At 37.7% G+C, this 27,935-nt stretch overlaps 1 protein-coding gene across 5 annotated transcripts; it reads left to right on the top strand.

Moving 5' to 3' along the window:
- On the top strand, window positions 1-26,809 carry MORF4L1 (mortality factor 4 like 1). Of its 5 annotated transcripts, none has more exons than XM_085301516.1 (14): window positions 1-125; window positions 4,912-4,958; window positions 8,329-8,396; window positions 10,148-10,174; window positions 10,589-10,675; window positions 11,453-11,533; window positions 14,157-14,219; window positions 19,650-19,675; window positions 20,268-20,356; window positions 20,660-20,761; window positions 22,406-22,494; window positions 23,697-23,869; window positions 24,234-24,318; window positions 26,091-26,809. In XM_085301516.1, the coding sequence occupies exons 1-14, from the start codon at window positions 86-88 to the stop codon at window positions 26,173-26,175; spliced, it is 1,062 nt and encodes a 353-aa protein (XP_085157642.1). In that variant the 5' UTR covers window positions 1-85; the 3' UTR covers window positions 26,176-26,809. The 5 variants fall into 5 exon arrangements, with proteins under 5 accessions (XP_085157642.1, XP_085157641.1, XP_085157644.1 ...); XM_085301515.1 differs by having other exon boundaries at window positions 10,109-10,174; XM_085301518.1 differs by lacking the exon at window positions 10,148-10,174.
- The last annotated feature ends 1,126 nt before the right edge of the window (window positions 26,810-27,935 follow it).

Genomic DNA, 27,935 nt, shown 5'->3' with positions numbered 1-27,935 from the left:
GGGGCTGGGGCCGGCCGCGCGTAATGCGGCGGAGGTGGTGAGGCCCCCGCGGGGAGGGGGCGGGAGGAGGGAGAGTCACTTATAAATGGCGCCCAAGCAGGACCCCAAGCCCAAATTCCAAGAGGGTGAGTGCGGACGGGGGGGGCTCGGGGCGCCTGAGGCGGGGGGCGAGCGGGGGGGAGCGGCGAGGCAGGAGGAGAGAGGTGGGGGGGGAGGGAGGCAGCTCCTGGCTTTGGAAAAGCCGCTGCGTTTAATCCCTCTTAATTTCCCTGACGGGAGAGCTGGAAAGGAGCAAAGGAAGCGATTTTTTGTTTGTTTGTTTTGAAGGGGGAGTTGCTGCTGTCGGGGGGTTACTGCCGCGTGGGGGGCGCGGGCGCTGCAGCGCGCCGGTGACAGCGGGGCCGAGGCGCGGCCTCGCCCAGGCGGCGGCACCTCGCGGGCCGCCCGCGGGCCGAGCGGGGCCGGCGCGGCCCTGCCTCCCCGCTAAGGCGGGGGGCCTTTCCGGGGGGCTCCGGCGTGACAGTGCTCGTGGTCCCGAGGCAGGCTGTCGCGAAGGCCTCCGGCTAGGCCGCGCTTCGGGCTCCTGCCTTTGTCAGCCTTCGGCGGGGAGGATAATTTGGTTTTAGCTTTCACTTCCCAGACCGTGCAGTATGACGAGTGGAGGGACCTTCCCTGCCTTCCCAAATTCCTCTAATCTTTGTCTCTCTTCCTATTTCTCATGTTGCCTACCTGTAAGTCTCGGGACTTCATCCCTCCCTGATATTCTAGAGACCTCATTTTCTTGTGGGTGTTGACATTTATTGGCATTAATACTGTTGAAATCTTTTTAGGTCCCTCAGGATTTTAACTTCTTTGCTTTGAAACATGCTTATTATTTATCCTTCTCTGCACGGGAGCTCAGTAATCCTCGTGTAGGAGGAGTCGTGAGGGCAGCATTTGGACTGTAGAGTTGGCAGTTGTGGTGGAGTTTATATTTACACCAAAGCACCAGACCATTTAGGTGAATAAAGGTTAGAATTATTCTTTTTGAGTCTTTGATTTTTTGCTTGTGTTTTGATATAGGTAAATTAAAAATGCTGGGTAATGGTAAATGAAAGCTTTTATCCTKCTTCCTTCTCTGACTGTCCCTCACTCTCTTCTAAGCAGGGCATTCCTCAAGATGGTGATCTATCTTTAGAAGCACTGCTTGCAAAAGAATGACTGGAAACTGGCCATTCTCTGTAGCTCAAATAACACTGCAATTGTACATTATCTCAGCACACATTCAGGTGTGCATCAGCGTGCTGTGCTGTAGCACCCATGATGTAGTTATCAGTATTAGCCTGCAGGAATACTCAAGATTTTAATGCATTATTCACATTATAATGATTTGATTAATATGATGCTGAGTGAACTGCAGAAACTAAAGCTTTGGTAGAATTTTGGAGATAAATTATGTTCATAACTATAAGAATGCAAGCAACTTAAATTTAGTTCAGAAGTTAAATTCTATAGACTTAACTTTTGTTTTCAAATATAAATGTAGTCTCAACTGTAACATTAAAAGGGAGAAAAGTCCCATGAATAAACAGTTTCCTGCAGGCTTAAGACTTATGTGCTGTTGTTGTGGCCCCTTACAGCATGATAAATGAGGGAGGAGAAAATATATTTTTTTCAATAAATATACCACTAATAGAGGTAATTGAACTTAGAAGTTACTTACATTGGTGTTTTCACAGAGCAGTGAGTGAGGAGGAGACTGAATTTATTGTAAAAAGGTATGAGAGCCTGAAAAATTTAAATGTTAAACTGCAAGGCCTGTTGGTACTTAAATACTTCAAAGTTGGTTTACTTCATATGGACATGAAAGAATGATATTGGCGTATAGACAACTATAAATTAAGGATTTTATGTACTTCAGGTGTTCTGCATCTTATTGACTTCCTTTTAAAGCAAATACAAAGTATATGAAGGGTTTCTTTCTTTTTTTTCCAGATGTCAAATTAAACTTTTGAGTTGCTTTAGGTAGTGTGTGCTCCTCTTCCTCCCTCCTGAGGATGCTCATGAGATTTCTGTGTTTTCTGATCTGTTCTTAAGTTCTTAATACACCAACTAACTAGCCTACSCCTTTGGAATCAGTGGGAAGACTTAACTGGTAGTTGATTCAAGTCCTTGGTGTACAGAGGAGGGAAAAAAATATTTCTGTAAATACTCTACATGAAAAACAATTGATGGCATAGCCAGTTGAATTCTGATTTCCAAAGCTTTTCCTAATGAGGAACATTTGACAAGGTGGTGAGTCCTGAAGCTTTTCCCATCCAGAGCCTTATTTATGTTTGAGCAGTACAAGCTGGCCGGATTCCAGGATGGAACCTAGGAACAGCATTAGCACGCAAYAGAAGCGCTCAGCATAGCTTGGCATTCAGGAGCGCTGACAGAGCATGTTCAGGTATTTTCTATTAGCTATTCTAGCTGAAGAACTGTTCTATTAGAAATACTGTCTTTAGGATAATGGAGTACACAGGAAGTTTTGTTGTAGTGCTCTGAGTGTGTAGGAAAGAAATTGTCTGTAGACCATAGAGGAAGAAGCTTTGCACATCTGTAGGAGGAAGAGTCAGTTTGGGTTTTTTTCTGGCTTCATGACAATATTTTTGTAAAAACAAGATTCATGCTATGTTTGATAATTAAAGAAAAACTTGCTAATTTTGGAGGTCTTGCATAGAAAGACCTTGCATAGTAATAACAATAAACAAACATGTTATTCAGTAGCATTAGCAAACAGTTTGAAGTGTGGTGATGATAAGTTCAGGGCAATCAATCAGTTACATTATTTATATAGAAATATATGAAAGCTTTTTTCAAAGAAAACTGAAGTTACTTAAGTAGTTACTCTATAAAAAAATTTATAGGCAGATGTGTAGAAATACAGATCTGTCATGATTTTTAAGATGAGAGATATTCCTGGCAGAGTTTTTGACAGTTATGTTCTTGGACTTGCTTTACTGTGAATATTTGTTCCAGTTTTATAGAAAGCATGCCATCCTATGGATCAGATATTAATGAAATCTTAATGTCAGTTGTTCCTTCTGCTCAGTGTAGGAATGGAATGATTAATTTACAATTGAATTTTTAATCTGAGGTTTGGATATGTTGGATGAAATTCAGTTGTAGCTGTGCTGGTTGAGGAAACTAGTACCATATTTACTTGTCTTGATAGCTCCTAGCCCTTTTAGTGAAATGCCGTGTGAGAATGCTCCCTAGCCTCTTTCAAGCAAAATCAAATGGTTTGTCAACATCTCCTTATCTGTGTAACATCACTGTCTTTTTCAGAAATGTATTTTTGGGAATGCAAGAACATCCCTACCCCAGCTGCTCAAAGCCTTTGAAGATGCTCAATTTCTGCAGCTCTTTGCAGAGTGGTTGACTATTTGGAGCCCATATAATAAAGAACTTCATTAAAATTGAGCAATGTGCATGTGGAGCAAAAACAGGCAAATAAAGCTGGAATTGTATTGATTTCAAGAGGAGATAGAGCTAGTGATACTTCGTTGAGGGTTACTGCATGCTGCTGGTTGTGTTTTCACTTGACTATGCAGAAATGGTTATTGGAGAGCAGAGTAAAATTTACAATAGTGGATACTTCTAGACTGGGATATTTGGCTGGTGGCCTATGAAGTGGTTGTGACTTACCTTAGTCATTCCTGAGCTGCTTGCAAGAAAGAAGACGTCTAGGATTCTCTGTAACTGATGGTGTAGCCTGCTTCTTGTGGGCCTCCTTCCTACCCTTGTTCAGGGAGTAAGTATTTGCGTAAGCATGTGCTTGTGACTTACACCACTGTTCTGTGTCCTGGAAATGGTGGCAAACATTGGATGCGTGCTATGTCCTGGAGAATATTATAATTTTATGCAACTTGCTGCTTCRAAAATGTGAGGTACAGCAGCTTTCAAGGAGGAAACACCTGTACTCAGATATCCTGTGTTAAGTAAATCTAACTTCCTACAACATAACTGCACAATAAGACCTTCTAGCTGTTGGAAAGAATCAGACTGAAGAATGATCTCTTCCTACTTAAAAAGAAAACTACAAAGTGAACAACAACTGTGCCATTACACAAACCAGGCTCTCTTCTGTCCCTGAATTGGGGTTGGGGAAATAATGTCTCTTTTCTTTCTCTTCTTTTGACTTTGTTAAACTAGAAACGCTAGGCATTGTACTTCCTCCAGGAAAAGGAGTGCTAATCACATAACTGCTTTCATTTATGTCAGAAGTTTACGATACAGAGGTGACATCTCTTATTGAGAACTAATTTTCTGCTCTGAATTGAAGTGTAATGTTTTGGAGACTTAAGAATCCCTTAGCTGCAGTAAGACCTCTGTTTTCCTACTTATCGATTCAGTCCTGAGGCTGAAATAATCCATTTGTGCAGAGCCAGCATGCTTCAGTATCTGCATCTGAAATTCAAGGCTGCAAAAGTTCTGTGCCAGCCTTGCAACAGGATGCAAGGGTGTCTATAGCTTGAATTGGCAGTGGCCAGAAGTGTGGGCAGGTGTATACGTTTTGGTGCCGGTTGTCTTCTGCGGGATGCTGGCCACGTAGGCATTGTGGCAGGCTAGGACGTTGTTTGCATGCAACTGTCCTTGTGTGAGTGCTCATTAGGGAACTRTTTAGGGATGTTTGCTTCATGGCCTAAATAACCAGAGTTCTGATCCTTTTCTTAAACAATGCAGTAAATTTCTTTCTGAAACATCATTCTGCTCCTGAAATGAGTATTTGCCTTTGAATTGCTTTCTAGATTGATGTTGGATTGATTTCTATGCTTTCACCGGAGTTACTCATCTTCTATCTCCTAATGTTATATTTGATAACATGCATTTATTTCTGAAAAACACATTGGTATTGTTCTGAGATGGCTATCTGCAACTTTTTTTCAGGTGAACGAGTGCTTTGTTTTCATGGACCTCTCCTCTATGAAGCAAAGGTATGTGTGGTTGCTTACTGCTGCAGAAGGTACTGACTGTTCTGCAGGAAAGTAGAGAATTGTGCTAGCTTATTTGCTGTGCCTTGCGTAGATGAGACTAAGAATTGAAGTTAAAATGAAGGAAAAATTGATCGTGCTTTACAATTCATTTGCATTTTTAAACCTTGTAGTTCTATTTCCTATAGATTTTTTTTTTTCTTAAGCGGGGGGTACTATATAGCTATTCTGGTAAACTACTAAAGGCCAGATACTTGAACATCTCTAATRCACTTAGATTCCCAGAACACTGGAAAGTGTTCATGCCTATAGGAGTTGGTGCTGGTGCTAATGCATGAACTGTTAAGTTAACTGTAGTTTGAGCTTTCTCAGATATGTAGATGGCTGAGTAAAATCCATAGTCTTCAAATGGGACAAAACTAGAAGATAAGGCTGGGTTAAACTGACAAAGTAGGTAGTGTTCTCAGTTCTGACTCTAACTTGAGAAATAATGCATTATGTATTTGTGCCTTGGAGAAGTTTACTTACTGCTTTACATGCAGACCTCTGCTACACTCTGTTATATACTTTTTCTTACGGGCTTTAACCAGGTATCACTTCTGTGCCATCTGTTTTCCTGAAGGTATAGCTCCTAATTTGGCTGGTTATTTCCTTTTCCTCTGAAACTGAAAGAGGCTGTTTGTAGCTGTGTGGATTAGAAGACTTGCAGAAGTTTTTGAGAAACTTGGCTTTAAGCTATTTTGAAAACTGATACTTAAATTCTTTAAGCTATTGTTAGTAAATATTAAATGATGTGACAATGTTAGAGTATGGAAGTAGATAGAAAAACTAGAAATATTTGGTGTCTGTTCCTATGTCCTTGGGAAGCAGTCATTCCAATGGTGCAAATGGTGTCTGGAGCATTTCTGTTGTAGATGTCTAAAACATCTCTATCTCCTTAAGATTTGACAGGAAAGGGAGTAATCCAAAAACATATTTCCATTATAATAATTCCAGCCCGTTCTTTCTCTTGCTGTAGCTCTAGAGGACAAGTTAGCAGTACATATATGTTCAGATAGGTACTGGCAGAAGGTACCAATCTGGTTGCTGGAACAGGGAGGCGAGTAGTGTGTGTGTGTGTGTGTKTTTTYTTTYTTTTTTTTTTTTTTTTTTTTTTTTTTTTTTTTTTTTGTGAAAGCCAACTTTGAATATCAATAGTCCTACCTCTTTGGTTGAGTAGAACAGCCCTAGAGCTGCTAGAGTTGTGTGCTTTTTCCATGCTATGTTATGATGTGCCCATTCCCTCCATTATGCAACGGTGGGCTGAATGTTGCAAGAGCAGGCTCTGCTAACTTGATGTCGGAAGGGATTTTCTGAGTGTCAAGGGAACTTTTGGCTGGCTATTTATATAGAGAATYTAGACTGATCTAGGCTTCTGAAGTGGCAGGAGAAATTGAATTTTAATTTTAAGAAGTTATCCTCTAGGTTGTAGTAATAGTCTTGRCTTTATTGCTTTCCTTTGATCTGTTCTTACTCTGTAATTCTCTGTGCAACTTATGTATTTCAGTCTTYATCATATCCTTAGCTTGACATAGCAAAATGATCAGAGAAGCAGTTGCCTTTCTGTCAGAGTAGATGAGAAATTACTATTTCTTACTTGACATGCAGTAACTGCGCATCTCTATACAATGCAAAGTTAAAGCAGGTTCACTTAAGGTACTGCTAGCCTCCAGCTGAAGGTTGATACCTCTTTTAACTGCTCTAAAATGACTGGGAGTGCTCATCTGATTATCAGTTAATGCTCTCTTTGGTGAAAAGATGCATTCAGTCAGGAAAATACTGTGGTATAGAAAAGCTTTATTTTTTTTTTTTAACTTCTTACCTGTTTGTGCTCCTCAAAACAAATAGACTATGCACTTAAGCTATCTCTATTATCTTTCCTTGGTTTGGATAACTCCAGGATTACAGTGAACTAGGTAGTCAAAATGAGCCATAGGATTAAGAGGTCCTTGATCCTAGTTGCAAGTCTAGATGAGACCAAGTTTAATTTCCATGTGTGGCATTGTTGAGATCCACCCTGGAAAAAATAAACTTAGGTTCACATACATGCACATTCTTTTTTGTGGGGAGGGTGCAGGAAGGAGTTGCTAAAAATGTTCCCTACTCTCAGGAAAATGTACAGAGAAAGACTCTAGCGTAGCAAATTCTTAGAGGTGGCTGAAGTAGCATGGCAAGAAAACAGCAAGTACTACTTCTGTGAATTGTTTTTTGTTTCAGTGAGAGTCTTGAGAATAATCAGAGATTAGAAGCTGAAGCTGGAGACGGGTACTTCCACTGTTAAAAACATAAGAACTAATAAACTGGAGAATGTTGTCAAATGGTAGCCAAGACAAGTCACAGTGCCTCCAGGACAGAACTTGATGCTTTTGAGTGAGAAACCTTATCCAAGACCAAGGTGGTTCAGGGGTCTGTGGTGGGCACAAAGATAAACTTGTTAGGCTTGTGTAATGTCTGTTCTGGGCTGTTTTGCAGGAAGAGGCATGTCTATAGTGGGTTTTTTTTATATATATATAGCTCTAGTAGCTTGAGCGTTTACCTGCTAGGCTGTCTGCAGGTATAGGAGGAAGTTCTGTTACTTGGATAGCATACGCTGTTGTTCAGGTTTTTGAATATCTTTTCACATAAGTTGAGACAGCATCTTGTAGGCTGCCACATGGGCCATGCTAAAATATAATATTAAAAAGGTTTTAGGGACACTTCTGAATCTGATTGGTATTGTGGACTGGTTGGAGCAAGTGTGTGTTCCCTTCTGTTTAAGAGTCTTGCCTTAATCTCTGTGTCAGGAAGTTACTGTCTTCATAGGATGGTATTCTCATAGAAATAACTGTTTGTTTTCTTCATATATACACTCTTAACCTTGAAAAAGCCCTTAATGCAGCTTTTCCTACTGAATATAATGTGCTCTCTGTGGCTATAGAAATCCATATTATTTACTTTTGAAGACTCCTCTACTTCAGCCAGCCTACCTGTCTGTGAGGTAGGGGCCTGCATGTGAACAAGCTCTCTAGTGAATTGCTTTTTGGCAAACTTTGGGATAGTTAAGTGACTGCTTGTTTACTCTTCTGGTCATCCTCAGGGGCTTTTGATCCTTTTCATGAATGAAGGTATCCCTTTGTATAGCTGTCTTTGTTTGCCTAGCCCTTCCAAATCTGTAAATAGGTAGTAACTGGTGTTAGAACTTTCTGCTGTGAGATTGCTGCCCAATATTTTGATGGTTTGCGTGGAAATCTGCATGTTTAGACTATGAAAGCTCAAAACCCAAAAATCATTTAGAAATCTTTTTGTTCTGATGGATCCTGACTGAGCTAGCTTTTTTTTTTTCCCTCTGTTCCAGTGTGTAAAGGTTGCCATAAAGGACAAACAAGTGAAATACTTTATCCATTACAGTGGTTGGAATAAAAAGTAAGTATTACATAAAATGAAGGCAATGCTTCATTTTTTTCTTTACAGATTGTCAGTTTTGAATGTTAGCTTAATGGATTAGTACTACCAAGTATGTCATTAAAGATTATTTCTGAAATTGGCTTAAGTGATTTTAAGTCAATGATTTGTAGTAACAGTAAACATGCTCAACTGACTGTTTCCTTCAGTGCTTTGGTGATATAGACCATCTAACTTAAGGTGTCAGTCAACTAACTGGAATGCTTTATAGGAGCTTTCTAACTGTGTTTGTTCAGGTTTGGAAATAGTTACTATAATTATTTTTTAAAGAAATATTTCGTACAAATATTTCCTTTTGTTGGTGTGAGAAGCAGTCCCTGCTGAAGTGGAGCAAAACTGTCCACTACTCAGAAGTGATGCCCTTTATTCTTATAGGCAAACTTTGCTGCCAAAGTGGTATGAAGGTATGGAGTAGCATGCCTTAGTGGAGGCTGCACTCAGAATGGGAGAGGCAATCTATTTTAGTCCTTCACATGAGCAGGCTTAGCCTGCATTTCAGTTCTTGCCTCTCATGCTAAGGTAAAGTTAGAGCTATTTTTTCCCTTCTACAAATATAGGGCTGTTACATTTGTGTAGTTGATTTTGAGTTTTTATTTTGTAACTGCACTATGGATTTAGGAAACATTTTTCCCTTAGAAATTAAAAACTTAGCTCTTCAGATTCCAAGCCTCTTTCAGAGAACATTTCTGAATTCTGTTTCATTCCAATGCTGCAGACTCTTGAGTGAGGACTAATATTGTGATCTCACTGATTTGACTAAAAGCTAAACTTCATGTTTTGATAGTTGATACTTTTTTAAAAACATATCCCCCACAAAATGGGCAGATAAGTGTCAAGTCCTAAACACTAAAAGTTACAGGGAGTGTCACTGATTCTTAAGCTGACTGCTTTATATTGATGAGGCAGCATAAATTTGATGCTTCATCTTCTTGTGTATCTCTGGAGGGTGCCATAAGCAATGTTGTGACTCCTGCTTCTTTTCTTGCTTGTACTTTTTTTTCTCTCCTCCCTTCAAGCTTCCAATTAACTACATTAAAAGTGRCATTGCTACAAGATCTGGACAGCTGGGACTGTATGTCTCTTTAATTTTGTTTTTTATAATTGCAATCCTCTTGTATGTTACTTGTTATTTGCAAAAAAAGTCACAGCAATTATCAACAGTTATGATACCAAAAAACTAGTTTCTTCACCGTTCACTGTAATATGTGCAGCACAGTTGTACTTTTTTTGAAGGTGTCCCACAGTTATATTACAGGAGTAAGATAAGTGGCTGAGATACTTAACCAAAGTACTATCCTAAAACTGTAGCTTTAGACCATGTACAGCTGCATATGTGTTTTTCTATAACACTTGGATACTAAGTTTGCGTTGTCTTAAGAGTCTTGAAGACCTTGTACTACTGTAGTAGTATTGTTCATGCCACGCTAGTGTTCGAAGACTGGCAATTCTTGCCACAAAATAAAAATGACATGGAACTCTTCATATGTGGAGCTTTAGCTTGCACGCTTTAGAATAACTTGGCCACTTTTAATGTGTTTTTTTTTTAAAAAAAATTTATTTATTTGAAATAATTTGTCAGATTGCTCAGTGATTATCCACTCTTTGACAAAGTGGATTTCTTACTCATAATGGCAATTTCCCCAACACCTGTTCTCTTAAATCATTCACTTCAGATTCTTCAAATATTCATGCCATCTTGGTTTCCTTCACAGACAGAAATCAGAGCTCTTCTTCTTACAGTAAGATCTTATTGCTGAATTTGTTAACCTATAAAATGTTGGAATAGATAAAGGAAACTCGCTTCATAATATAGTTATGGCTACAGATGTCCCATAATTTAGTAAGTGTAGCTTTTTTTTTCTTTTTTTCCCTGAGATGCTGATAAGCTAAAGACAATCCCTCCTCCCCAAATTACCCATCCTTCAAGCTTGGGAAACTCTTCAGAAATGATTGAGGGTTATACTTCCCTAGAAAAACTGCTACAGCTTCAGTCAGTGGGGAATGCGTTTGATAATTTACTTTTTTTCAATTGTGCCAGTTCATAACTTGTCATAAAAGCAGAGTTCAGTCTCAAATTCTGTGAAGCTTTTAATTGACTGTTGGGAATAGAATCCAATTATGTAGTGTTTTTGAATGATTATTTGATTTTTCAGCTGGGATGAATGGGTTCCAGAAAGCAGAGTGCTCAAATACGTGGATACCAATTTGCAGAAACAAAAAGAACTTCAAAAGGCCAATCAGTAAGTATTTTTAAGTCCTTGTTAGTGAAGTAATCTTTTTTTTTTTCTGTAGAGCTTCAATCCAGTAGCTATATTATCAAGAGCATTTTTTTTTKKTTTYYTTTTTTTWAAAAAAAAAAACAAATCTTCAGGAGGAATGCTAGTTTAATCCTTTTTCCTTGATGCTTTGACATAGAGATGTTCTGATTTCTTGCCCTCTAGCAGTTGAAACTAGGTAGCAGCTCAGWCCTTATTAGAGCAGTGACTTTAGGTTTTGCAGAAGAGTGAATTGATGAAAATGAGGGAGACAGCCTGACTAGTCACAAGTACATTCTTTAACGTGGAAATTAGGCAATTAAGGTAAGTGATCCTTATGCAGTATGCTTAAAATGTACTGTTAACCTGTAAGAATCTTTTCAAACAGCTTCAGAATGCCTGCTAATACTTTGGTAGCTGTGAATGTTATTAAGGGGATAGGAGAAAAGATAATGTTTTCAACTAGAATGTTTTATGTTTTTCTGAAGCAGTTAGTGTGCTACTTCCTGATGATTCAGAATAACAAAGATAGTGGGAGGGGGAAGAAATGAGTGTTTATACGGCTAACTGTTTGTTATATGAAGAAACATAAGTCTTTTCCATATTGAGTTGAATTTGTTCCTGTTTGTGACCAATGCTATCTTCCTTGGGTGTTTTCCTGAATCCATTTACTGAAAGTTCTCTTTACATAATCTGTTACCCTTTCAGGAAAACACACTTCTTTTTTCATTAAAGTCTTATTGCCAAATTTATTTTTTAAAGGGAACAATATGCAGAGGGGAAGATGAGAGGTGCTGCTCCAGGCAAGAAGACATCTGGTCTGCAGCAGAAAAATGTTGAAGTGTAAGAAGCTTTTCATTTAAAAACAACAAGAAGAACTATTGCTTGTCAAATTTACTCTTGATCTGTAAATAGAGGCTTTCTTATAATAGCTCCACAGGCTAAACTGATTACTGATTCTATGATACCTCTGACATTACCCCCCTATACAGAAATTGTGCTTTTATTTTTTTAATATGCCTGAAAGGCTTTTGTTGAAGTATTTTATTAAAACAGCCTTCTTTGATTGTACAGTGTTTAATACTGAGTAGACATTTAACACTTGCAGTTCTTTTACTTTGCATGCTATTCCTCTTAAATTAGTGAACTGACACTCAAATGTGGTTAGTCTTCATAAGACTTGTGCATCTTGGTGAAATCAGTTTTTCTATGGAATGTTAGAATCGTCCCACAACTGCACAAACACTGATGTGGGGAATCTTTAATGCCTTGCCTTCCTACTATATAACTGTTAAAACTACATTTAGGGAATCTTTGATATTTTGCTGTTTCTAATAAAACTAAACCCATATGCTGTTAAAAATGATTTTGCATCTTAAGAGACCAGAAGCAAGCTCAGACATCTATCAGAAAAAATACTTTTTGGAAAGTAACTGTCAGATTTCCTCCATTCCATCCTTTTGTTTTTCAGAATAGCTTGTTTGGCCTTATGTTTAGATTCTCATACAATCAATATAGCTCTCCTGCTTTGCTCAGTGTGCCATGAAACTTTTCTCTTGGCAAAATACTTAATTTACTTCGTTATGAAGATGTTCATTACTAATGTGGTACTTTGGATGCTTTGAACTCCTAATTTCCCTTAATTCTGGTATTCGTGAGGAAGCTGCTGAATTGATACCACTTCATAAGAGGAGGCATTTGGCTGCAGCCTTAGAATTTGTGTCTCATTTAAGGGCAACTTCTGTTACAAAACTTCTCAGTGATTTGAAGAGTGCAGTAGGTAAAGTTGCTTTTTGCTCCAGATCCTGTGACCCGAATGTAGATTTCACTTCGGACTTGGTCAAAGCCTGCCCTAGGCTGTAAATTGCCTCTTGGTCTTTGGACTGGGGAGTGAGACGGATCTGGTCATAATGCTATCTGCATATTCCTGTGTGGTCTGTTGCTGCAGATCCTGAGATGCCTTAACCACATTGGTTTGGTGTGGTGTGTAACCATGTCATGGCTCAGAAAGGACCTCTGACAGGGATCTAGTCGTCATCATTTGAAGAAGGGAGATGGGGGGGGGCTTTTAGACAGTTCCTGTGAATGTCATTAAAATCCAATTTAAACAGATCTAAGTTATGATCATTACTAATGGGACTACTTAAGGCACTGTTGTACCTGATTCTCCTTGTGTTTTAGTTAGCRGGAGTAGGATTAATTCTATGTGTAATATTGACACAGGTACTTATGACTCAATTGTAAATGCTAATATTTGCATTATAGTGAACATCCCAATAGTAACTTTAGGCCTAGGCTTCAAATACTATTAACTTTAGTCATCTTGGTAATTCAAACAATGCAGTGGGGTGAGTGTAACTCTTTTCAGCTGAATGAATGCTAAAGGTTAACTTGCACTAGAAAAACAATGGAATTCAAAGTTGGCTTTGATCCCCTCAACCACACCTAATAGTGTTGCATCCAAGGTAGATCARCACATCAAAAATGATGTTACCATAAAGATCTATTTAACTATAAAGCTTGAAAGCATGTTACCAGGTCTGTCTTTACTCTCTGGTTGAAACCCACTGGGGGAAGGAAATGGCTTTGTTTTTTGCTGTAATCACTACTGTAAGCATGGGTGATAGTTTATTTCCTGATCTGCTATGCTGGAAACAAACTCTGAAACTTGTTTCATATTGAGTAGAAAAATTAATTCCTTGATGATGGGTTATTAGAGCAATAAAGGAGAAGAGAATAATATTGTTGCTAGAATAGTAGTCTTACATTATGAAAGGCATCTATAACAGGGTCCTGTATGCTTGTTGCACTGGTCTTGCTCCTAGTCTCTAGCCATTACCAGCATCCAATACATCCTTCTAAATTAGACCTGTGCTTCCTCCAACAAAGTCTCCCTATTCTTCTTTATTGGGAGGCTAAGGGAGAGGAAATACTTTGACTTATGCTAGCAGAGATGCAGGGTTGTGTGGAATTGATATGTTGTTGACTGACCTACTGCTTCTCGCATCCTGCTTACACCTAAAGGCAAGGTGACTTCTGAAAACTGAAAATCTCAAAATGCAGTTCTAAAATAAGACTTCTGGATTGTTCTCTTGYTATAAACCTCAACTGCTACTTAAAGTACATGACGTACGGTTTGTGGGGAGGGGGAGAAGTTGATCAAGCAACTCTTCTAAAAGGGTAACACTGTCAACCTATTTAGGCCTCAAAATTTACCTTTTGTAGCATTCTTGGAGGATTGAACAAAAGGAAAGATGATAACYTATTCTTTGAAACTTTTTCCTCAGATAGCCAAACAATAAGGGAAAGAAAATAACAATATAAGCACAACTTATCCTCCAGGAATGTTCAATAAGACTGTAATATGTTGCTAAAAAGGTAAATTTTTGAACCTTAAATAGATTCTCTTAAAGGCTAAACACTAGGTCTGACATTCTTTCCTTAACTCAACCCCCATTGTGCCTAGATTTTTCAGACGAGATGGAGCGCATACTGTTTGCTGTTTGGAGACCCCTACAATATCGACGCGGTGAGTTAAGGATGGATTGTCAAACCAGGATTTTCATCCTGAAATCCAAACCTCCTTACTTTTGTAGATCTCTTTTAGAGACTCTTAAAGTCTTCAGTTGTAATGATGTAAGCTTTGGTAGTAATTCAGGTAACAGCTCTAAAGTACTGCAGTATATCTCTTTTTCTCTCTTTTTTTGTTTTTTTAAAGCCAATCTGGACTAGCAGTTTTTAGTCTCTGAAGTGCATAAGTTTTCAATTGGGAAATTATATGATACGAGTAGTCAAATGCATTCAGTATATCCACTGTTTGAAAAGAAGTGGAGAACAACTGACTTCAGATTTTTGAAACTGGATAGTTCTAGAAGATAACAGTTGGTCTGCATGCTTACTGTAGTGTTGAGTCCTGCTTCTACTGAAATCAGTAATAAACTGCACTATGTTCTGTAAGTTTTGAGAGCTAGGCTTCTGTGATAAATAGTTTTACAAGTGTGAGGATTGATCTTGCTCCTTAATGTACTGTTTTCACCATTGACTTAAGTAGATTCAAAATACTGCTGCTGTAAACCGCAGCAATTTGTCTAAAATGCTTTTAAGACTATTCATAAGCAATGTTTAATGAAATAGAAAAGTACATGAAATGAAAGTTGTATACTTTTTGAGATTAATTATTCATCTTACAATATTTAGAAAATACAGGAAAATTTATTTATAGCAGCTTTCCGAAAATGGAATAAAACACTGCAGATACTGTTTTTTTCCAGGCTGCATTTTCTGCAGCACAAGTGAATTCCAGCTTTTAAGAACAGGTGCTGTCTTTGGCAGGCCTAATATGATTGACTTTCAAAAAAATCAGTGAATAATATAAGAGCAAGCCAGTACTTGGAAAATAAGAAGGGCAATCTAGACTCTTACTGAGTGAAGAAACTACTGAATAACAGATCTGAGAATATCTGTGCTATGTTTTTTCTTTTTTAATGATACATTTGCAAGCAGTCTTGTCAGAGATGTTATCTAAACAACTGTCAACTTAAACGTAGAAGTTGTAGTCCTTTCTTCTAACAGGCTTGTTCTTGATCTGAACATACTATTCAAAAGCCTGTGTTCCTGCTGCATGTCTCCTGTGGCATCTTCTGCTATCTTTGATAAAGCTAGTAGCTCTCACACAAGCTACTTAGTCCTCTAAATGTCAAGCAGCATATGAACACTGCCTGCATGTGAGTTATCTTGAACCATAAGAACTMTGGAATGGCTCAAGCCAGACATCTTCCTGACTTGTTTTTCTGTCTGATGGTGACCAGTAGCATATGCTTAGAGATGACAGTCAAATGAGGCAAGTCTAGAACACTGTTCTCTCCATATAACCTTTCTGCTTCTAGCAGTCTGCAGTTAATGGACATCAGAGCTGCAGGCTCCATCCATGTGGTGGGTTTAATAGGTTTGCCCTAGGTTATCTTTTCTGGTAACTTCTGAAGCACTTGAACTCCTGGCAACCACAGTGTTCTGTGGCAGTGAGTTCCTAATTTGAATTCAGTACTGTGTTGAGGAGAGAAGGGAAGAGGATGACTTCTCCAGTCCTTTTAGTGTCTGTTGCTTGTTTTTATTTCTTTTGTCTTATATCTTGAGAAACAGTGATTAGTCCTTCCAGATCTACTTTTTATCTCTAATGAAGCCTCTACTACGTTTCTTTCTTGCTGCCTGGTTGTTAGCTTGAGAAAGAGCCCTTGTCTCTTGGTTACTCCTGGTATAGAAGCCACTACTACACTACTAACTATTGTTCTTTTTAGCTCTTCTAATTTTCGTGCCTGTCCTTTAAGGTCAGGTGGCCTGGCTGTGCACAAGAGATGTATGTTTGTATAATCCTGACTTTCTTTGTCTGTATCCTTTTGCTAATAATGTTGAATGTCTTAATTGTATTTTGATAGGAATGCTTTTTTTTGTCACAGCTGATCTAGTGACTAAGCTGTTTTAGTAGTAATGGCTGATTTAAGGCTCTTGGCTTATTTTTCACGTATTTCTCATTTCCTTTTTTTAAAAAAAGCTAGTCACCTGGTTTTAGGACGGATCTTATGATTCTGTAAAGCTCGGGTATAACTGTCCTCTTAATTTATCAGTAAACTGACATCTCACTAATCTTTTTTTCTGGCACTTTAAGAATATACTGAACTCAGATAGCTGAGATGAAAGTGGTAGCCCACCTTCATTTTCTACTGCTTATATCTTAACCAGTCGTATTGCAGAGAGGTTCTAATTGACTTCTAAGTTCCTTTAAAAGATGCTTGGATTTTMAGTAAGTCAAATACTTGTTTATCACCATGTCAGGAACTCCCAACTGTTATGGAATAAGTAAGCCTTTCAAAGTCTTGGCTTTCCTTTTGATGTCATCTTTGTCTAGTTCTATTTAAGCAATTTTTATTTTCTATTGATAGTTCTTTAGACATGTTTCATAAGATCCTCTGGTTTAGAACTGTRAGAAGAAATTAATAGTAATTCTCATGTGCAAAAAATGCTGTCGTCATGAGTTAGTATTTCCATCCCACCCACACAGTATAAGATTTCTTTTAACAGTTACTTGACTATCTTTCTTCTGATGAATGTCTGGAAAGGCTGAGTGTAGTCTTTAAGTTTATCTTTTGCTGTGACATCCTTTTTACCCTCACTTACCATTTAGTCCTCAACACAGTCCTGATTTGGATGTTGGGTATGGAAGCCCAGTATTATATTCCTGTGGCATGGACAGCTTCCATAGTTTTCTTCTGGATCTGTTGCCTTTGATGTATAGGAATTCATTGTAGCAAGCTATTCTATAAGCTGTAGCCTTGTGTTCATTTCCTATTGATTATCTTCTTTCTACATAATTTCAGAAGCTTATTATGTTGAAATATTTGTTTTGGCTTTCCAATTCAGTCTTAAATTTTGATCCCTAATACTTGTATGTTTCTGGTCTAGCTGCCTGTTCTTGTTCTGCTGAAGCAAACCTGTGAAATGAATACTGGTTTAACTTCCTACCAGAGTTCTGTTGATTGCTGTTCCCCTTCAAGGAGGAGGCAGTGTCTGACCACAGTTGGAAGCATCCTTTAAAACTTAGCTGTGGGACCTTTCAGCTCTCAGTTAAGTCTCAACTCTTGGACAGAAGCTTCATTGAAACTTCCATGCTCCTCTTTCTGTTYAGTTCCATTGTTTGTCAGTTCCCAATGAAAAGCACCAGTTAGTAGTGAAATATGTAGATGATGGAGCAGCTGGGTTGTACGGTCTTGCATAAAGGGAGGACTCTCAAAATCTTATACTGCTGTGGCCATGCTTTAGGGCTTGTTGTTCTGATTTAGGCATGAATTGGCACAAGAAGGTGTTTTAACATCTAGATGTTAAGTTTTACCTGTTTGCTTCAGTTGAAGACTTGTATTACCTTTGTCCAAGTGGAATTTACTGTCCTTGTGAGGCGCGTGCGGTGTTTCTCAGGTGTATGTCTCAAAATGAGTCCGATTAATGAGATTTAATTATCTAAGATGTGCTGCTCGTTTTGGGTTCCAACTTCTGTTGAGTAGTGCTCTCTACAATCTGCTGCATACATGCTGCAACTTTCTCATGGATAGATCAAGTACGTTGCATGCTTAACTTACTGTACACAACAGCAGCATTTCATCTTGCACAACTGCTTTAACCTAGTGAATAGTAGTGTTCCAGACAGTCTGCTGTACAGGCTTCACTTAACCTGTCTAATGCTAATGTTTATCTCTAACATGAGCTCTTTTTCTGTTCCCTAACTCAGATTTGTCTTTTAAACTTTGCAAACAGGTGGCTGCTTTGACTTGAAGCAGAGGCATATCACTTGAAATATAAGGAATGAGGTGGGAGAGCACAAGCAACTGCCTAGGATGGATTATGCTATACTTTGAACTTCAGTATCAGAGATGCGTTTTACTGTCTTAACTGCAGTAGTCCTTGAAGTACTTTGCATTGTCTATTTCAGTTTTGTAGGATTCTACTCCTAGACTAATACTCTAACGTTATTTTTGTCTTGTGATTTTAATGCTGAAAAAACTCCCCATTTTCACTTATTTACTCTAGGTTTGAAAGAAAACACTGTCTTCAGTACACAAGCACATTATCAGTGACTTGACTTGGCAATTGTTGCTTCTTCCTGGAGAGAGATGATCCACTGCTTTATTTTGCTCACTGTTCTGTTTAAGTCTAATGCTTGTTTGTGACTTGAAACTTAAAAGAATGCCTTACTTTCCTGTCCTCAGACCTTTCTAGAAACTGTGCCTATCTCCTGACTCAGCCAAACTCAGTTCAAAGGCTGAATACRAATGTCATCTGACAGTGGTGAATTTTCAAAAGAATAATCTTGTACTAATAAAGTCTTACCTATGCAATCTGGAAACATATGCTTTATCTCTGCAAAGAATGTGATGCACTAAAATACTTAAAGTTTAACTGGACTCCTGTTCATAGTGAGCAAATAAGAACATGACTAATAGTACTCTTATTTTCAGAAAACTAGAATTAATATTGGTTAGTAAATATACAAAATTCAGATAATTAACAAAAACATCTGTTAGAGTTTTATTGTCTTTATTTGTGACCTATCTCAATATTTTTACATAGCATGCATTGTGTTTTATGTGCCTCTGAAATTTTTAGAAGTTAATGTCTTGGAATAGTTCTTCACTTGGAATACAAGTAAGGGTTAAGGATAGTGAATTTAAAGCAGTCTGAGGAAGTATGTAAACTAGAAACATTAAATGTTTAGAGAAAACCATTTGGAAGGGAAACATTAGAAACTCTTGGAACATTACCGAATAGCGTTGCTCCTAATAAGAGGCAATTAGGTATGACTGTGATCTCTGCTTAACATTTCCAGTGCAATCATAGACAGCCTATGCAGCTTCATGCATCTAATTTTTACAGTGGTATTTAAATCATCCTCTGCTCTGGTAGTCATAAAACTGTTTTCCAGTGTTTGACTGCATGTTACTTCAGTTGTTTGAGACTTATCTGATAATTCCCCAGCATTTCTCTTTTCTTGCATGATGTTCTGCCTTTTAAGCAATCCTTGAAATACTGAAATAAACAACCTACAAATCTAGTGTAGTTTTTCCAAGAGCACTTGAAGTGTATGAAAAGTATCTGCAGATATTACTTAAATGTCAATCAGTACTATTATTAGATACTAATGTGCTTCTGGGTTTCTGTAGGTTTAATTATGCATCATAAGTTTATTGAATCACAAAAAAAAGTATTACCCTACTACATGAAAAATGTTGAAGTGTCATAGCTGTGCTGATGGATCATCTCTGGTGCTGCTCCTTTCATTTGCGATTATCTAAATATTCTGTAGTCCACTCAATATTTGGTCATTGTTATGGACTTACTGGACAACTTTGATTCTCTACTTTGTTTTCTAAGTATCACTTTTTATTTTTTGCAATAATTTGTGTTCTTCTTGCAGGAAAACAAAAAAGAACAAACAGAAAAGTAAGTATGTCTTTATTTTATATATAAAAGTGGATATCCTTAGTGAAGGATTCTTAGTTGGGGTGAGRTCTTAAATCTGCCTCGGCTAAATTTGCTGTCACCTTGTGTTCCTTTTAGTCTTCAGGTCCCCCTTCCTCTTCTCAGGGGGATTAATACTTTGCTAGTTTATATGCAAACTGTTTGTTGCAATTCAAAGATTTGGACCTCTTGCAGATTTGAAAGCAAAGGGTATCTCCATAAATCTGTACAAATAATTTTCTTAAATTTATTTTCTTACTGAGATAAAAATGTGACATTACTACAAAACTGAGTTGCTGCTTCCAAAAATTCTTCCAAAGAACATGTAATGCATTACAGATTCTTAGCGCGAAAATGTCTTCAGATAATTGTAAATATATCCACTTGAGAKATATTCCAAATGTCTCCAAATGTGTGAGACTTCCAGAAGACAATTAATAGCACTTACTTAAAACTGGAAAAAACAAAAAACAAACACACCTGAGAAACCTGAATCTTGCTTCTAAATCTTTCTTTTTATTGATACTTACTGGCTTACCAAATTTCTTATGCAGTATGTCTGCTTTTTGTACAGCTCCTGGAATTGGAGAAGGGAGCAGTACCAGTGAGACTCCCCAGCCTCCAAGGAAGAAGCGGGCTCGAGTAGATCCAACGGTTGAAAGTGTATGTATTTCTGACACTCTTGCAGGAGTGTTTGACAGAAAACAGGAAGATTGCTTTGTACAGAAATATAAATGTCAGTATTGTCCTATAGCACAGCAGTGTGAAATGTTACAACTTCGTAAAACTAAGGTTCACAGGCCTTGGAAAGTCTAAGCTATATCACTGTGCCTTGTGGAGCCTACAGGAATTACTGTACTCAATTCAGTGCTGTATTTCAGTTGTGGAAACAAGGCCAAGGCATATGGGTGACTCTTTACTTAGGCAATAATCTGAAAGTAATTGGTCTAATTTTACTTTTTCCAGGAAGAAACATTTATGAACAGGGTTGAAGTAAAGGTGAAAATTCCAGAAGAGCTGAAACCATGGCTTGTAGATGACTGGGACTTGATCACCAGGCAAAAGCAGGTAATTTCTGGTTTTGGCTGTTTAAAAAGTGTGTTTAAAAAAAAAAAAGAGGGAGGGCAATCTAGTCTTGTACAAGCAAGGACAGTACAACTGGAGTTTCATATCCTCTAAGTGCAATGTAGCAAAATACCTTGTACAGTAGACACAATCAAGTAATCCTGGTGGCTTGTTGGTTCTAGTTGGACTTTTACCAGAGGTCATTGTGGGCAGGACTGGCTCAGCAGAGTTGGACATCAACTTGTGCAAGATATTCTTGCATTTCATTTAGTCTAATCGGGCACAAGTTAAAACATTGGTTAACTCTGAGCTTGTATGATTTCTGTAGTGTTATCCTAGGCACATTTGGTCTGTTGTTATGCTTTGAACAGTTTACTTGGTTAGCAGAGAACTGGTCCATAGGAAGATCYCATGTGATGCATATGATACATATTTTACCTCAGCTCCTTCCTGTCCTGAAACTCTGTTAAAATCTTAGCAGTGAATGGAATATGAAGTATCTGAAGTTGTATTACACCTCTGACAGACAACTGTCTCTTAGGTAGTTATTTTTAATTCTTCTACTAGGCTAGATCAAAACAAAGTGAATGATACATTAATTTTACCTAAATTAAACCTTGTTTCTGACTTTAAAAGTAAAATAAATTCTTAYGGCTTTAAAACATGTTAAAGAATCTTGACTTGTTTCACATGTGAAACCAGCTACTAAAATTAGCAAGAAGCATACAGAGTAATAGCAGTTCTGAAAATTGTTTGGTAGGGTGTGATTTGCACGCTCTAAGTAGTTGGTAGTCTGAGATCTGCCTTTATTCTCTGTCCTAGACAAGCAAAAGCTTCTTGTTTAAGTCCTATGTGAGTAGGGCTGACTTCTTGATGAATACAAATCTTAGACTTGCATTTACAGTAAAGCTGATCAAGCACTAATGTGTTTCTCACTCCAGTTCTGGATACTTGTTTGTTTCCTGAATGTCTTCAGACTGTAAGGCTCTAACAAAAGGAAACTGGTCAGTGAACTGGGCGAAGTGGAGCGGGGTCATGACTCAAATATAAAACAAATATGTGGATTCTCTGCACCACTCAGCCTTGCAGCATATGATTTAACTGACATGTTTTGTGTATAGTATTAAAGATAAAGTTGATCCTTGGTGAATCATGGTTGGGTGTACTGTGCCTTCAATTCTGAAGGCTCTAATAAAACTGTGATGCTCTTCAGACTGTGCAGGCATGGAAATTCCCGATAGATGTCTGTCAGGCTCATTTCCTACACAATAGTGGCATTAGCAGGTGCTGAACTGTGGACATAAGAAGCAGAGCAGGCAGACAAAAGAAGAGGCAAAACTACTTACACAAACRCTGTGTGGCCTAGTGTAGATAGAGCTGTATTGCATGTGTGTTGCTGTATATCTTTGACTGTTGAGGTGACTGATGGTTTGTCATCACATTGCTGTTGAGTAGCACAAACCTAAATGGAAATGAGTATGTAAGATGCTGGTATTTTTTTGGTATGCCACAACTAAAACAGTTGGATGTTCCTTTAATTTTATTCTMGGAATGTCCTTATGTATGTCAAGTTAAAGTTAACATGGAGATAGAAATGTCTGCATAAACTAGACAATTGGTATTTGTTCAACTTTGCTTCTTTCATAGCTGTTTTATCTTCCTGCTAAGAAGAATGTTGACTCCATTTTAGAGGATTATGCAAACTACAAGAAATCACGAGGAAACACTGATAACAAGTAAGTGGTAGTCATTTCAAACCTTATATATTTTTCTGTTATTGTTTGACTTGTGCTTTACAGAAAACTTAAGTTTGTTTATTAAATAGACCCCAACCCTATGTCCAGCTTAATGTTGAGGACTGAGGTCATTAGGAAGCTCACAAGTCTTTGAAGAGATGATTTGTAAATGCAGTTTTGCTCTCTGGAATTTTATCACTGCTTTTTTTTTTCCTCAAACCTTTTCCAGAAAGGAAACTGACAGAAGCAAAGTGGCTAGTTCTTCATCCACTTTATTCTGCTAGCTATAAACTGAACAAACTATCAAGCAAGCAACCTAGCAGTTGGGCAAAAGTGTTACCATATAGGTAAACTTTCTCATGCAAGTAGAATGGTGGGGAACAGGTAGAAGATGACTTTACCTAGCACCTTACATAAGCAGAATSAAAGAGGGGGTGAAACTAGCTAATTTGAGATGATAGCTTCCAAGATTCTTACTTGTAATTACCTCGGGTCAAGCCCTGACAATGTACAAGAYGCTTTAAAACAGGAATCTTCGCTTAAGGATAAAAGGGCAGGAACTAGAAATGTGAAGTTATTTTCTTTCATTCAGGTAGAAGCATATTTACTTGTCTTTCATGTAATTGCCCTAATGTCTGTGTTCTAAGCTTTGTTGCAGGCTAGAGTGAGGGTTGTACTTAGGGGTGCAGTGTGGCTGCTTATGCAGAACATTAATTTCTATACKGTGGTTATTTAATTAGTTGTGAAGTTGGAGGCCTGCAGTAGATAGAATTGAGACATAGTTAGAAAGGGTCAGTTTTCTGAACTATCTGGTGGCCACCCTTTCCCATTAGGCAGAAGTTCAGTCTGACTGCTAAAAGTAATACTGCACTTTAACTAACTGATGTGAGTTGGGATTAACTTTGGTTAAAAACAGAAGAGCTGGTAAGTACTCACTGCTGCTTTGAATAGACTGCTCTAAGAGTTAAGCTAATTCAAGTGAAAAGAATAAAAGCAAGGCTTCTCTCTTGTTTTGTGTAAGTTTTTAGAGGGAAGTCTTGAAATGCATCCTGATCTGCAGTGATACATTTTTAAGGCTTCCAGTCAACTTCCTTTGAAAAGTCCTGGGATCTTTATGATTTTGAGGGACTGAACAAACCAACTCTAATTGTGTGTCTGTCCAGTCATTAGAACAAGACTGAAGCGTTTTTTCTGTTTACCAGGGAGTATGCTGTTAATGAAGTTGTGGCTGGAATTAAAGAATACTTCAATGTAATGCTGGGCACTCAACTACTGTACAAATTTGAGAGGCCCCAATATGCTGAAATTTTAGCAGATCACCCAGATGCTCCTATGTCTCAAGTTTATGGTGCTCCGCATCTTCTGAGGTTATTTGGTGAGTATGACATCTACAGACTGAAGGGGAACAGTTAAAAGGTATTTTAAATGCTTGCTTTTTCTGTATTTTTTTTCTCAGTATGTCTGAACTGCAGAAACTTGAAAACTAAGTTTGAAATTAGTGATTTCATTCTTTCCTTACCCCGTATGCCTGAAATGGTCACGATAATTCATGGTTTTAGAATAGAAAAGGACTTTCAATAGCCTGTCTACTTTAGGTAACCTTGTGTATATTGGAATAGATTCCTAGCTTTTTATATACCCTAGTATAAGGCTTAGACTTTATTGAAATACTTGTTAAAGCCATTGTTTCTAACTGTAACAAGTACTTAAGTACTACTATTTATTTTATTTTTTTTAAGTACGAATTGGAGCTATGCTTGCTTACACACCTCTTGATGAGAAGAGTCTGGCTTTGCTGTTAAACTACTTACATGACTTCTTAAAGTAAGTACAATAGCCCTGGTTACCAAACTTCTGCTTGCTGAAAGATTTAAAAGTAGTGTGTCCTGTGTTCACTAAAGACAATTGTGTGTATATATATGTTATGCCTGAGAGTGAAATCTTCACTGGAGCTTACAGTAAAGCTTGATTTAAAAACTGTGATGTAGAGTAGCATATGAGTAAGATTGTTTTAACTTCTCTCCTGGATGCTGAGGTTATTGCCAGTTAAGCATGTGTGTACATACCTATTAGTCTGTGTACATAAACTGTCAATGTCTGCTGCTTATTTCAAAATAAATGTTGAAGTATTCACTTGTAGTGGTTATTACAAACAGATGACAATTAAACACAACAGTTACTAAATACTTAACCAACTGTTACATTTGGTTAAATCATCCAAATCATGTTATTTCTAGGACAGACTCACTGACAGCTTTGGTTCTCTGCACTATGCTGTTGTGTTGCTGTAGACACTTTATTAAAAGTTTAGGATGAAGTTTTTCATCCTAAATAGTAATTTAAGATTTACGAATATCTCATGATTACTCTAAGGAACTATGGAGTTGCTTGCTGCTTGGCTCATCTTTAAATGTTTCCTGAATGGGAGATTCTAAAATGAAACAGAATAGATTTAAATTGAGTGTCTACTGAGGTGTCACACCTGTGCTTCATATCTGTGCCATGTATGTGTACAAGAATGACTTGGGTACATTTCATGTACMCATACAGCACTGGAGGAGCTTAGCATTATGCTTCTGGGATAAAAAATATGGGTAGGTGGGAACAGGTGTGTGGTTTAAACTGTTCAGCTGTGTGCCAACTCACAGCATCGGTGTGCAGCTCTTTGCTTTTGCTATGCTGACAGCTGCTTTTGGTCATCCTGTACTGTAAGCTTGCATTTGTGATTATCACAAAAAAGGTATGTTCTGTGTTCTTTTGTGCAAGACTGTAGTGGCCAATTATAGTATTTGGGAGTATTGATTTGTAAATAACTGGGGTAACAAAGGGGTTAAACTGTTTTTGCTAATGAAGATTAAATCTCATTGCTGTATGACTGGACTAGCTACTTGAAGTTAAAAAGAAACCTTCAACTAAGCCAAGAAGGTGATCTTACCTTGCAGTAAAGCTGGAAACRGATAAGCCTGATTTCCAGGGCAGACTTGTTTTGGAATAATCCTGAAGTTTCTTGAGTTAACATAGGGTTTTGGATAACTTCTGACATAAATGCAAGTGCTAAAGAGCTTTAAGCTGTAAAGATGGAAACACGAAGCCAGTGCACTGACAGAAATCCCTGAATCCATTCAATGAGCAGTAATGGGATATAATGCTTAACTTCTGGCTACCACCCATAGTTAGTCACTGCTGATATTSCTCTAGTTATCATTCATCAAGCAACTTTAGCTCCACATTTGTTCAAATGGAACTGCATGATGCTCTGGTTCTCCTGCCCCTTTCTGTGTAATATCAGTAGTAGATTAATTCTTGGTACAGTAGCTGGCTGAATCTGAAATGTAAATTGTTTCACCCTGTTAACCTTCTTGTGCTCACTTGGAGCCAGACTTGCTTAACAAAAAGTGTTTGGAATCGACTTTGGCATGAGTTGTCAAATCTTTAATTACTTTGAACAGCTGACTTTCTGTAATAGATGTTAGATTTCTATCCTTGAAAACATGTTTTATGATCTCAAACACTAATTCAGTCATGGGTTATAAAACAACAGATTTTTGGAAAAAAAAAAAAAAGGTGTTTTAATCTTATTAATATCTCTTTTGTAGATATTTAGCAAAGAATGCCTCTGCATTGTTTAGCGCCAGTGACTACGAAGTAGCGCCTCCTGAGTATCATCGGAAAGCAGTATAACAGTATGCTGCTTTGTAATGAAGTGATAATTGGATTCTTGTAATACTGTCCACTTCTACATCTTGTTCTTCACCTTCCTGTTGCACGTCTCTTGCACAGACTATGTAAACATCAAGTGAATAAAGTTGTGTGTTTAAAATGGAACTGGTATTTGTAAGTTCTGAAGGCTTTCTTGTTCTAAAATGGAAGCTTGGTGTTTAATGGAGCTCTTCAGGTTTTCTGGCTTGCTACTGTTTGTTTTTTTGTTTTGCCTCAGTGGAATGTGAAAAAAAATGCAGTTATGATATTTCATTGTATGAATTCTTCAGTACTTGTGGGTCTGGTTTGACATTAAGACTTGCCTACCTAATCTGCTTTATTGCTTAGTTAAACCTAGACTCTCAGACCCATTGGGATTGTGATCACCTAGTGTTGATGCTATTAATTAGTCTGACTTTCAAACCCATTTACTTTCTTGGTGTTGGAAATAAAATRTTTGGTCAATAAACGTATGTTTTTATTTAGATAGTTGAAGGACAGTGACCTTTTTATAACATAACAATAGAAAAATACATTATCATATCTTAGTGTCCTGGAAATGTTGGTCTTTCACGGTTGTTTTTCAGATCTTCAAATAAACTTTTTTAATTTCAAATGTTGTTTGTAATGCTTTRTATTTATATCAGTCACAGTATTTTATGACAGTGTCTTACCAAGTGTGATCTATGAGTGTATTAAATTTTGTATAAAGTATTAACATGCAGATGCTGTGTTTCTTTTAATATTAAGGGCTACTGGTTAAAGCCCATACACCTGATTTCAGTGGGTGACTTTTTTAATTTTTTTGTCTGTGGGACCATTACATAGTTTGTAAGTACTGATAATGTAACTCTTCTACATTGATGAAGAGTTCTTAGTCTCATCAAGAAAGCCGTTATCTGTAACTGACTGCAGTTTTTAAGGCCTAAAAACTGAATACTACATTATTGGTTTGTGCCCTTGATTTAAAAACTCGAGACTTGTTATGAAGTCTGTGCTGGAGCTGGTCTAAACTCCCTTTTCTCTCCATCTTTAACCTTTGCTTTCATGACTTACTTCCTGCTATAGATGAGGTCAATTTTTCCAGCTAGTAAACCTATTTCTGAAATACTATATTCATAAAATCAATTTTATAGAAACTATTGCCTTTTTATGACCTTGGAGAAGTCAAATCAATGCATCAGGCATAAGTGTCTTAAATAAGCATCTTGTAATTCTTGCCATTTTGCATACTACAGATGTTCAGTATATCAGTCCACATAGGCCCTCAGTGACCCAGGYGCTGCCTAGTTCATCTTTTGAAGAACATYGTTTTGTCATGGCCTTGTCCTACCTCAGAACTAGGCTTTATTCCTTATTGGTAGAGATCTAAAAATATATATAATAAGTCTTTATCAGCATATGAATGTTTGTTTTTATTGTTAACATGTTCTGTAGCTAGTTATGTTTTAAAATGAAAATACTAAAAAGCAGTCTGTACCACCTGTCCTCCTTTCTATCATTCAGGCACTTTCTCATCTTGGTTGGTCAAGAGTAGAGCAACAGATAGGGAAAGTTAAGAACTAAACCCTGAGAGTGCATTTTGCCTGGCTTCTGTCAGCTGCTTTCCCATTCTAATTCAATTTTGTGTAGGTAGTAGTGTCTTAAACAGTAAACTGGAGAGCGAGCGAAGTGCACTGTGAATGGCGTAGCCCATCAGGTTCCTGTTTGTAATGGCTGTCTGGAAGCTATTGACYAAGACC

This window comes from Rhea americana, unplaced genomic scaffold, assembly GCF_003343005.1.
Source record: "Rhea americana isolate MKP2758 unplaced genomic scaffold, rheAme1 scaffold_178, whole genome shotgun sequence".
NCBI classification, from domain to species: domain Eukaryota; kingdom Metazoa; phylum Chordata; class Aves; order Rheiformes; family Rheidae; genus Rhea; species Rhea americana.
This window is presented reverse-complemented; position numbering and strand designations above follow the sequence as displayed.

Excerpts from the sequence above, each read along its gene's own strand:
- MORF4L1 (XM_085301515.1), top strand. The coding sequence starts at position 86 with ATGGCGCCCAAGCAGGACCCCAAGCCCAAATTCCAAGAGG. Across the intron at positions 10,676-11,452 it reads GAACTTCAAAAGGCCAATCA|GGAACAATATGCAGAGGGGA; the intron begins GTAAGTATTTTT and ends TATTTTTTAAAG. Across the intron at positions 20,762-22,405 it reads TGATCACCAGGCAAAAGCAG|CTGTTTTATCTTCCTGCTAA; the intron begins GTAATTTCTGGT and ends CTTCTTTCATAG.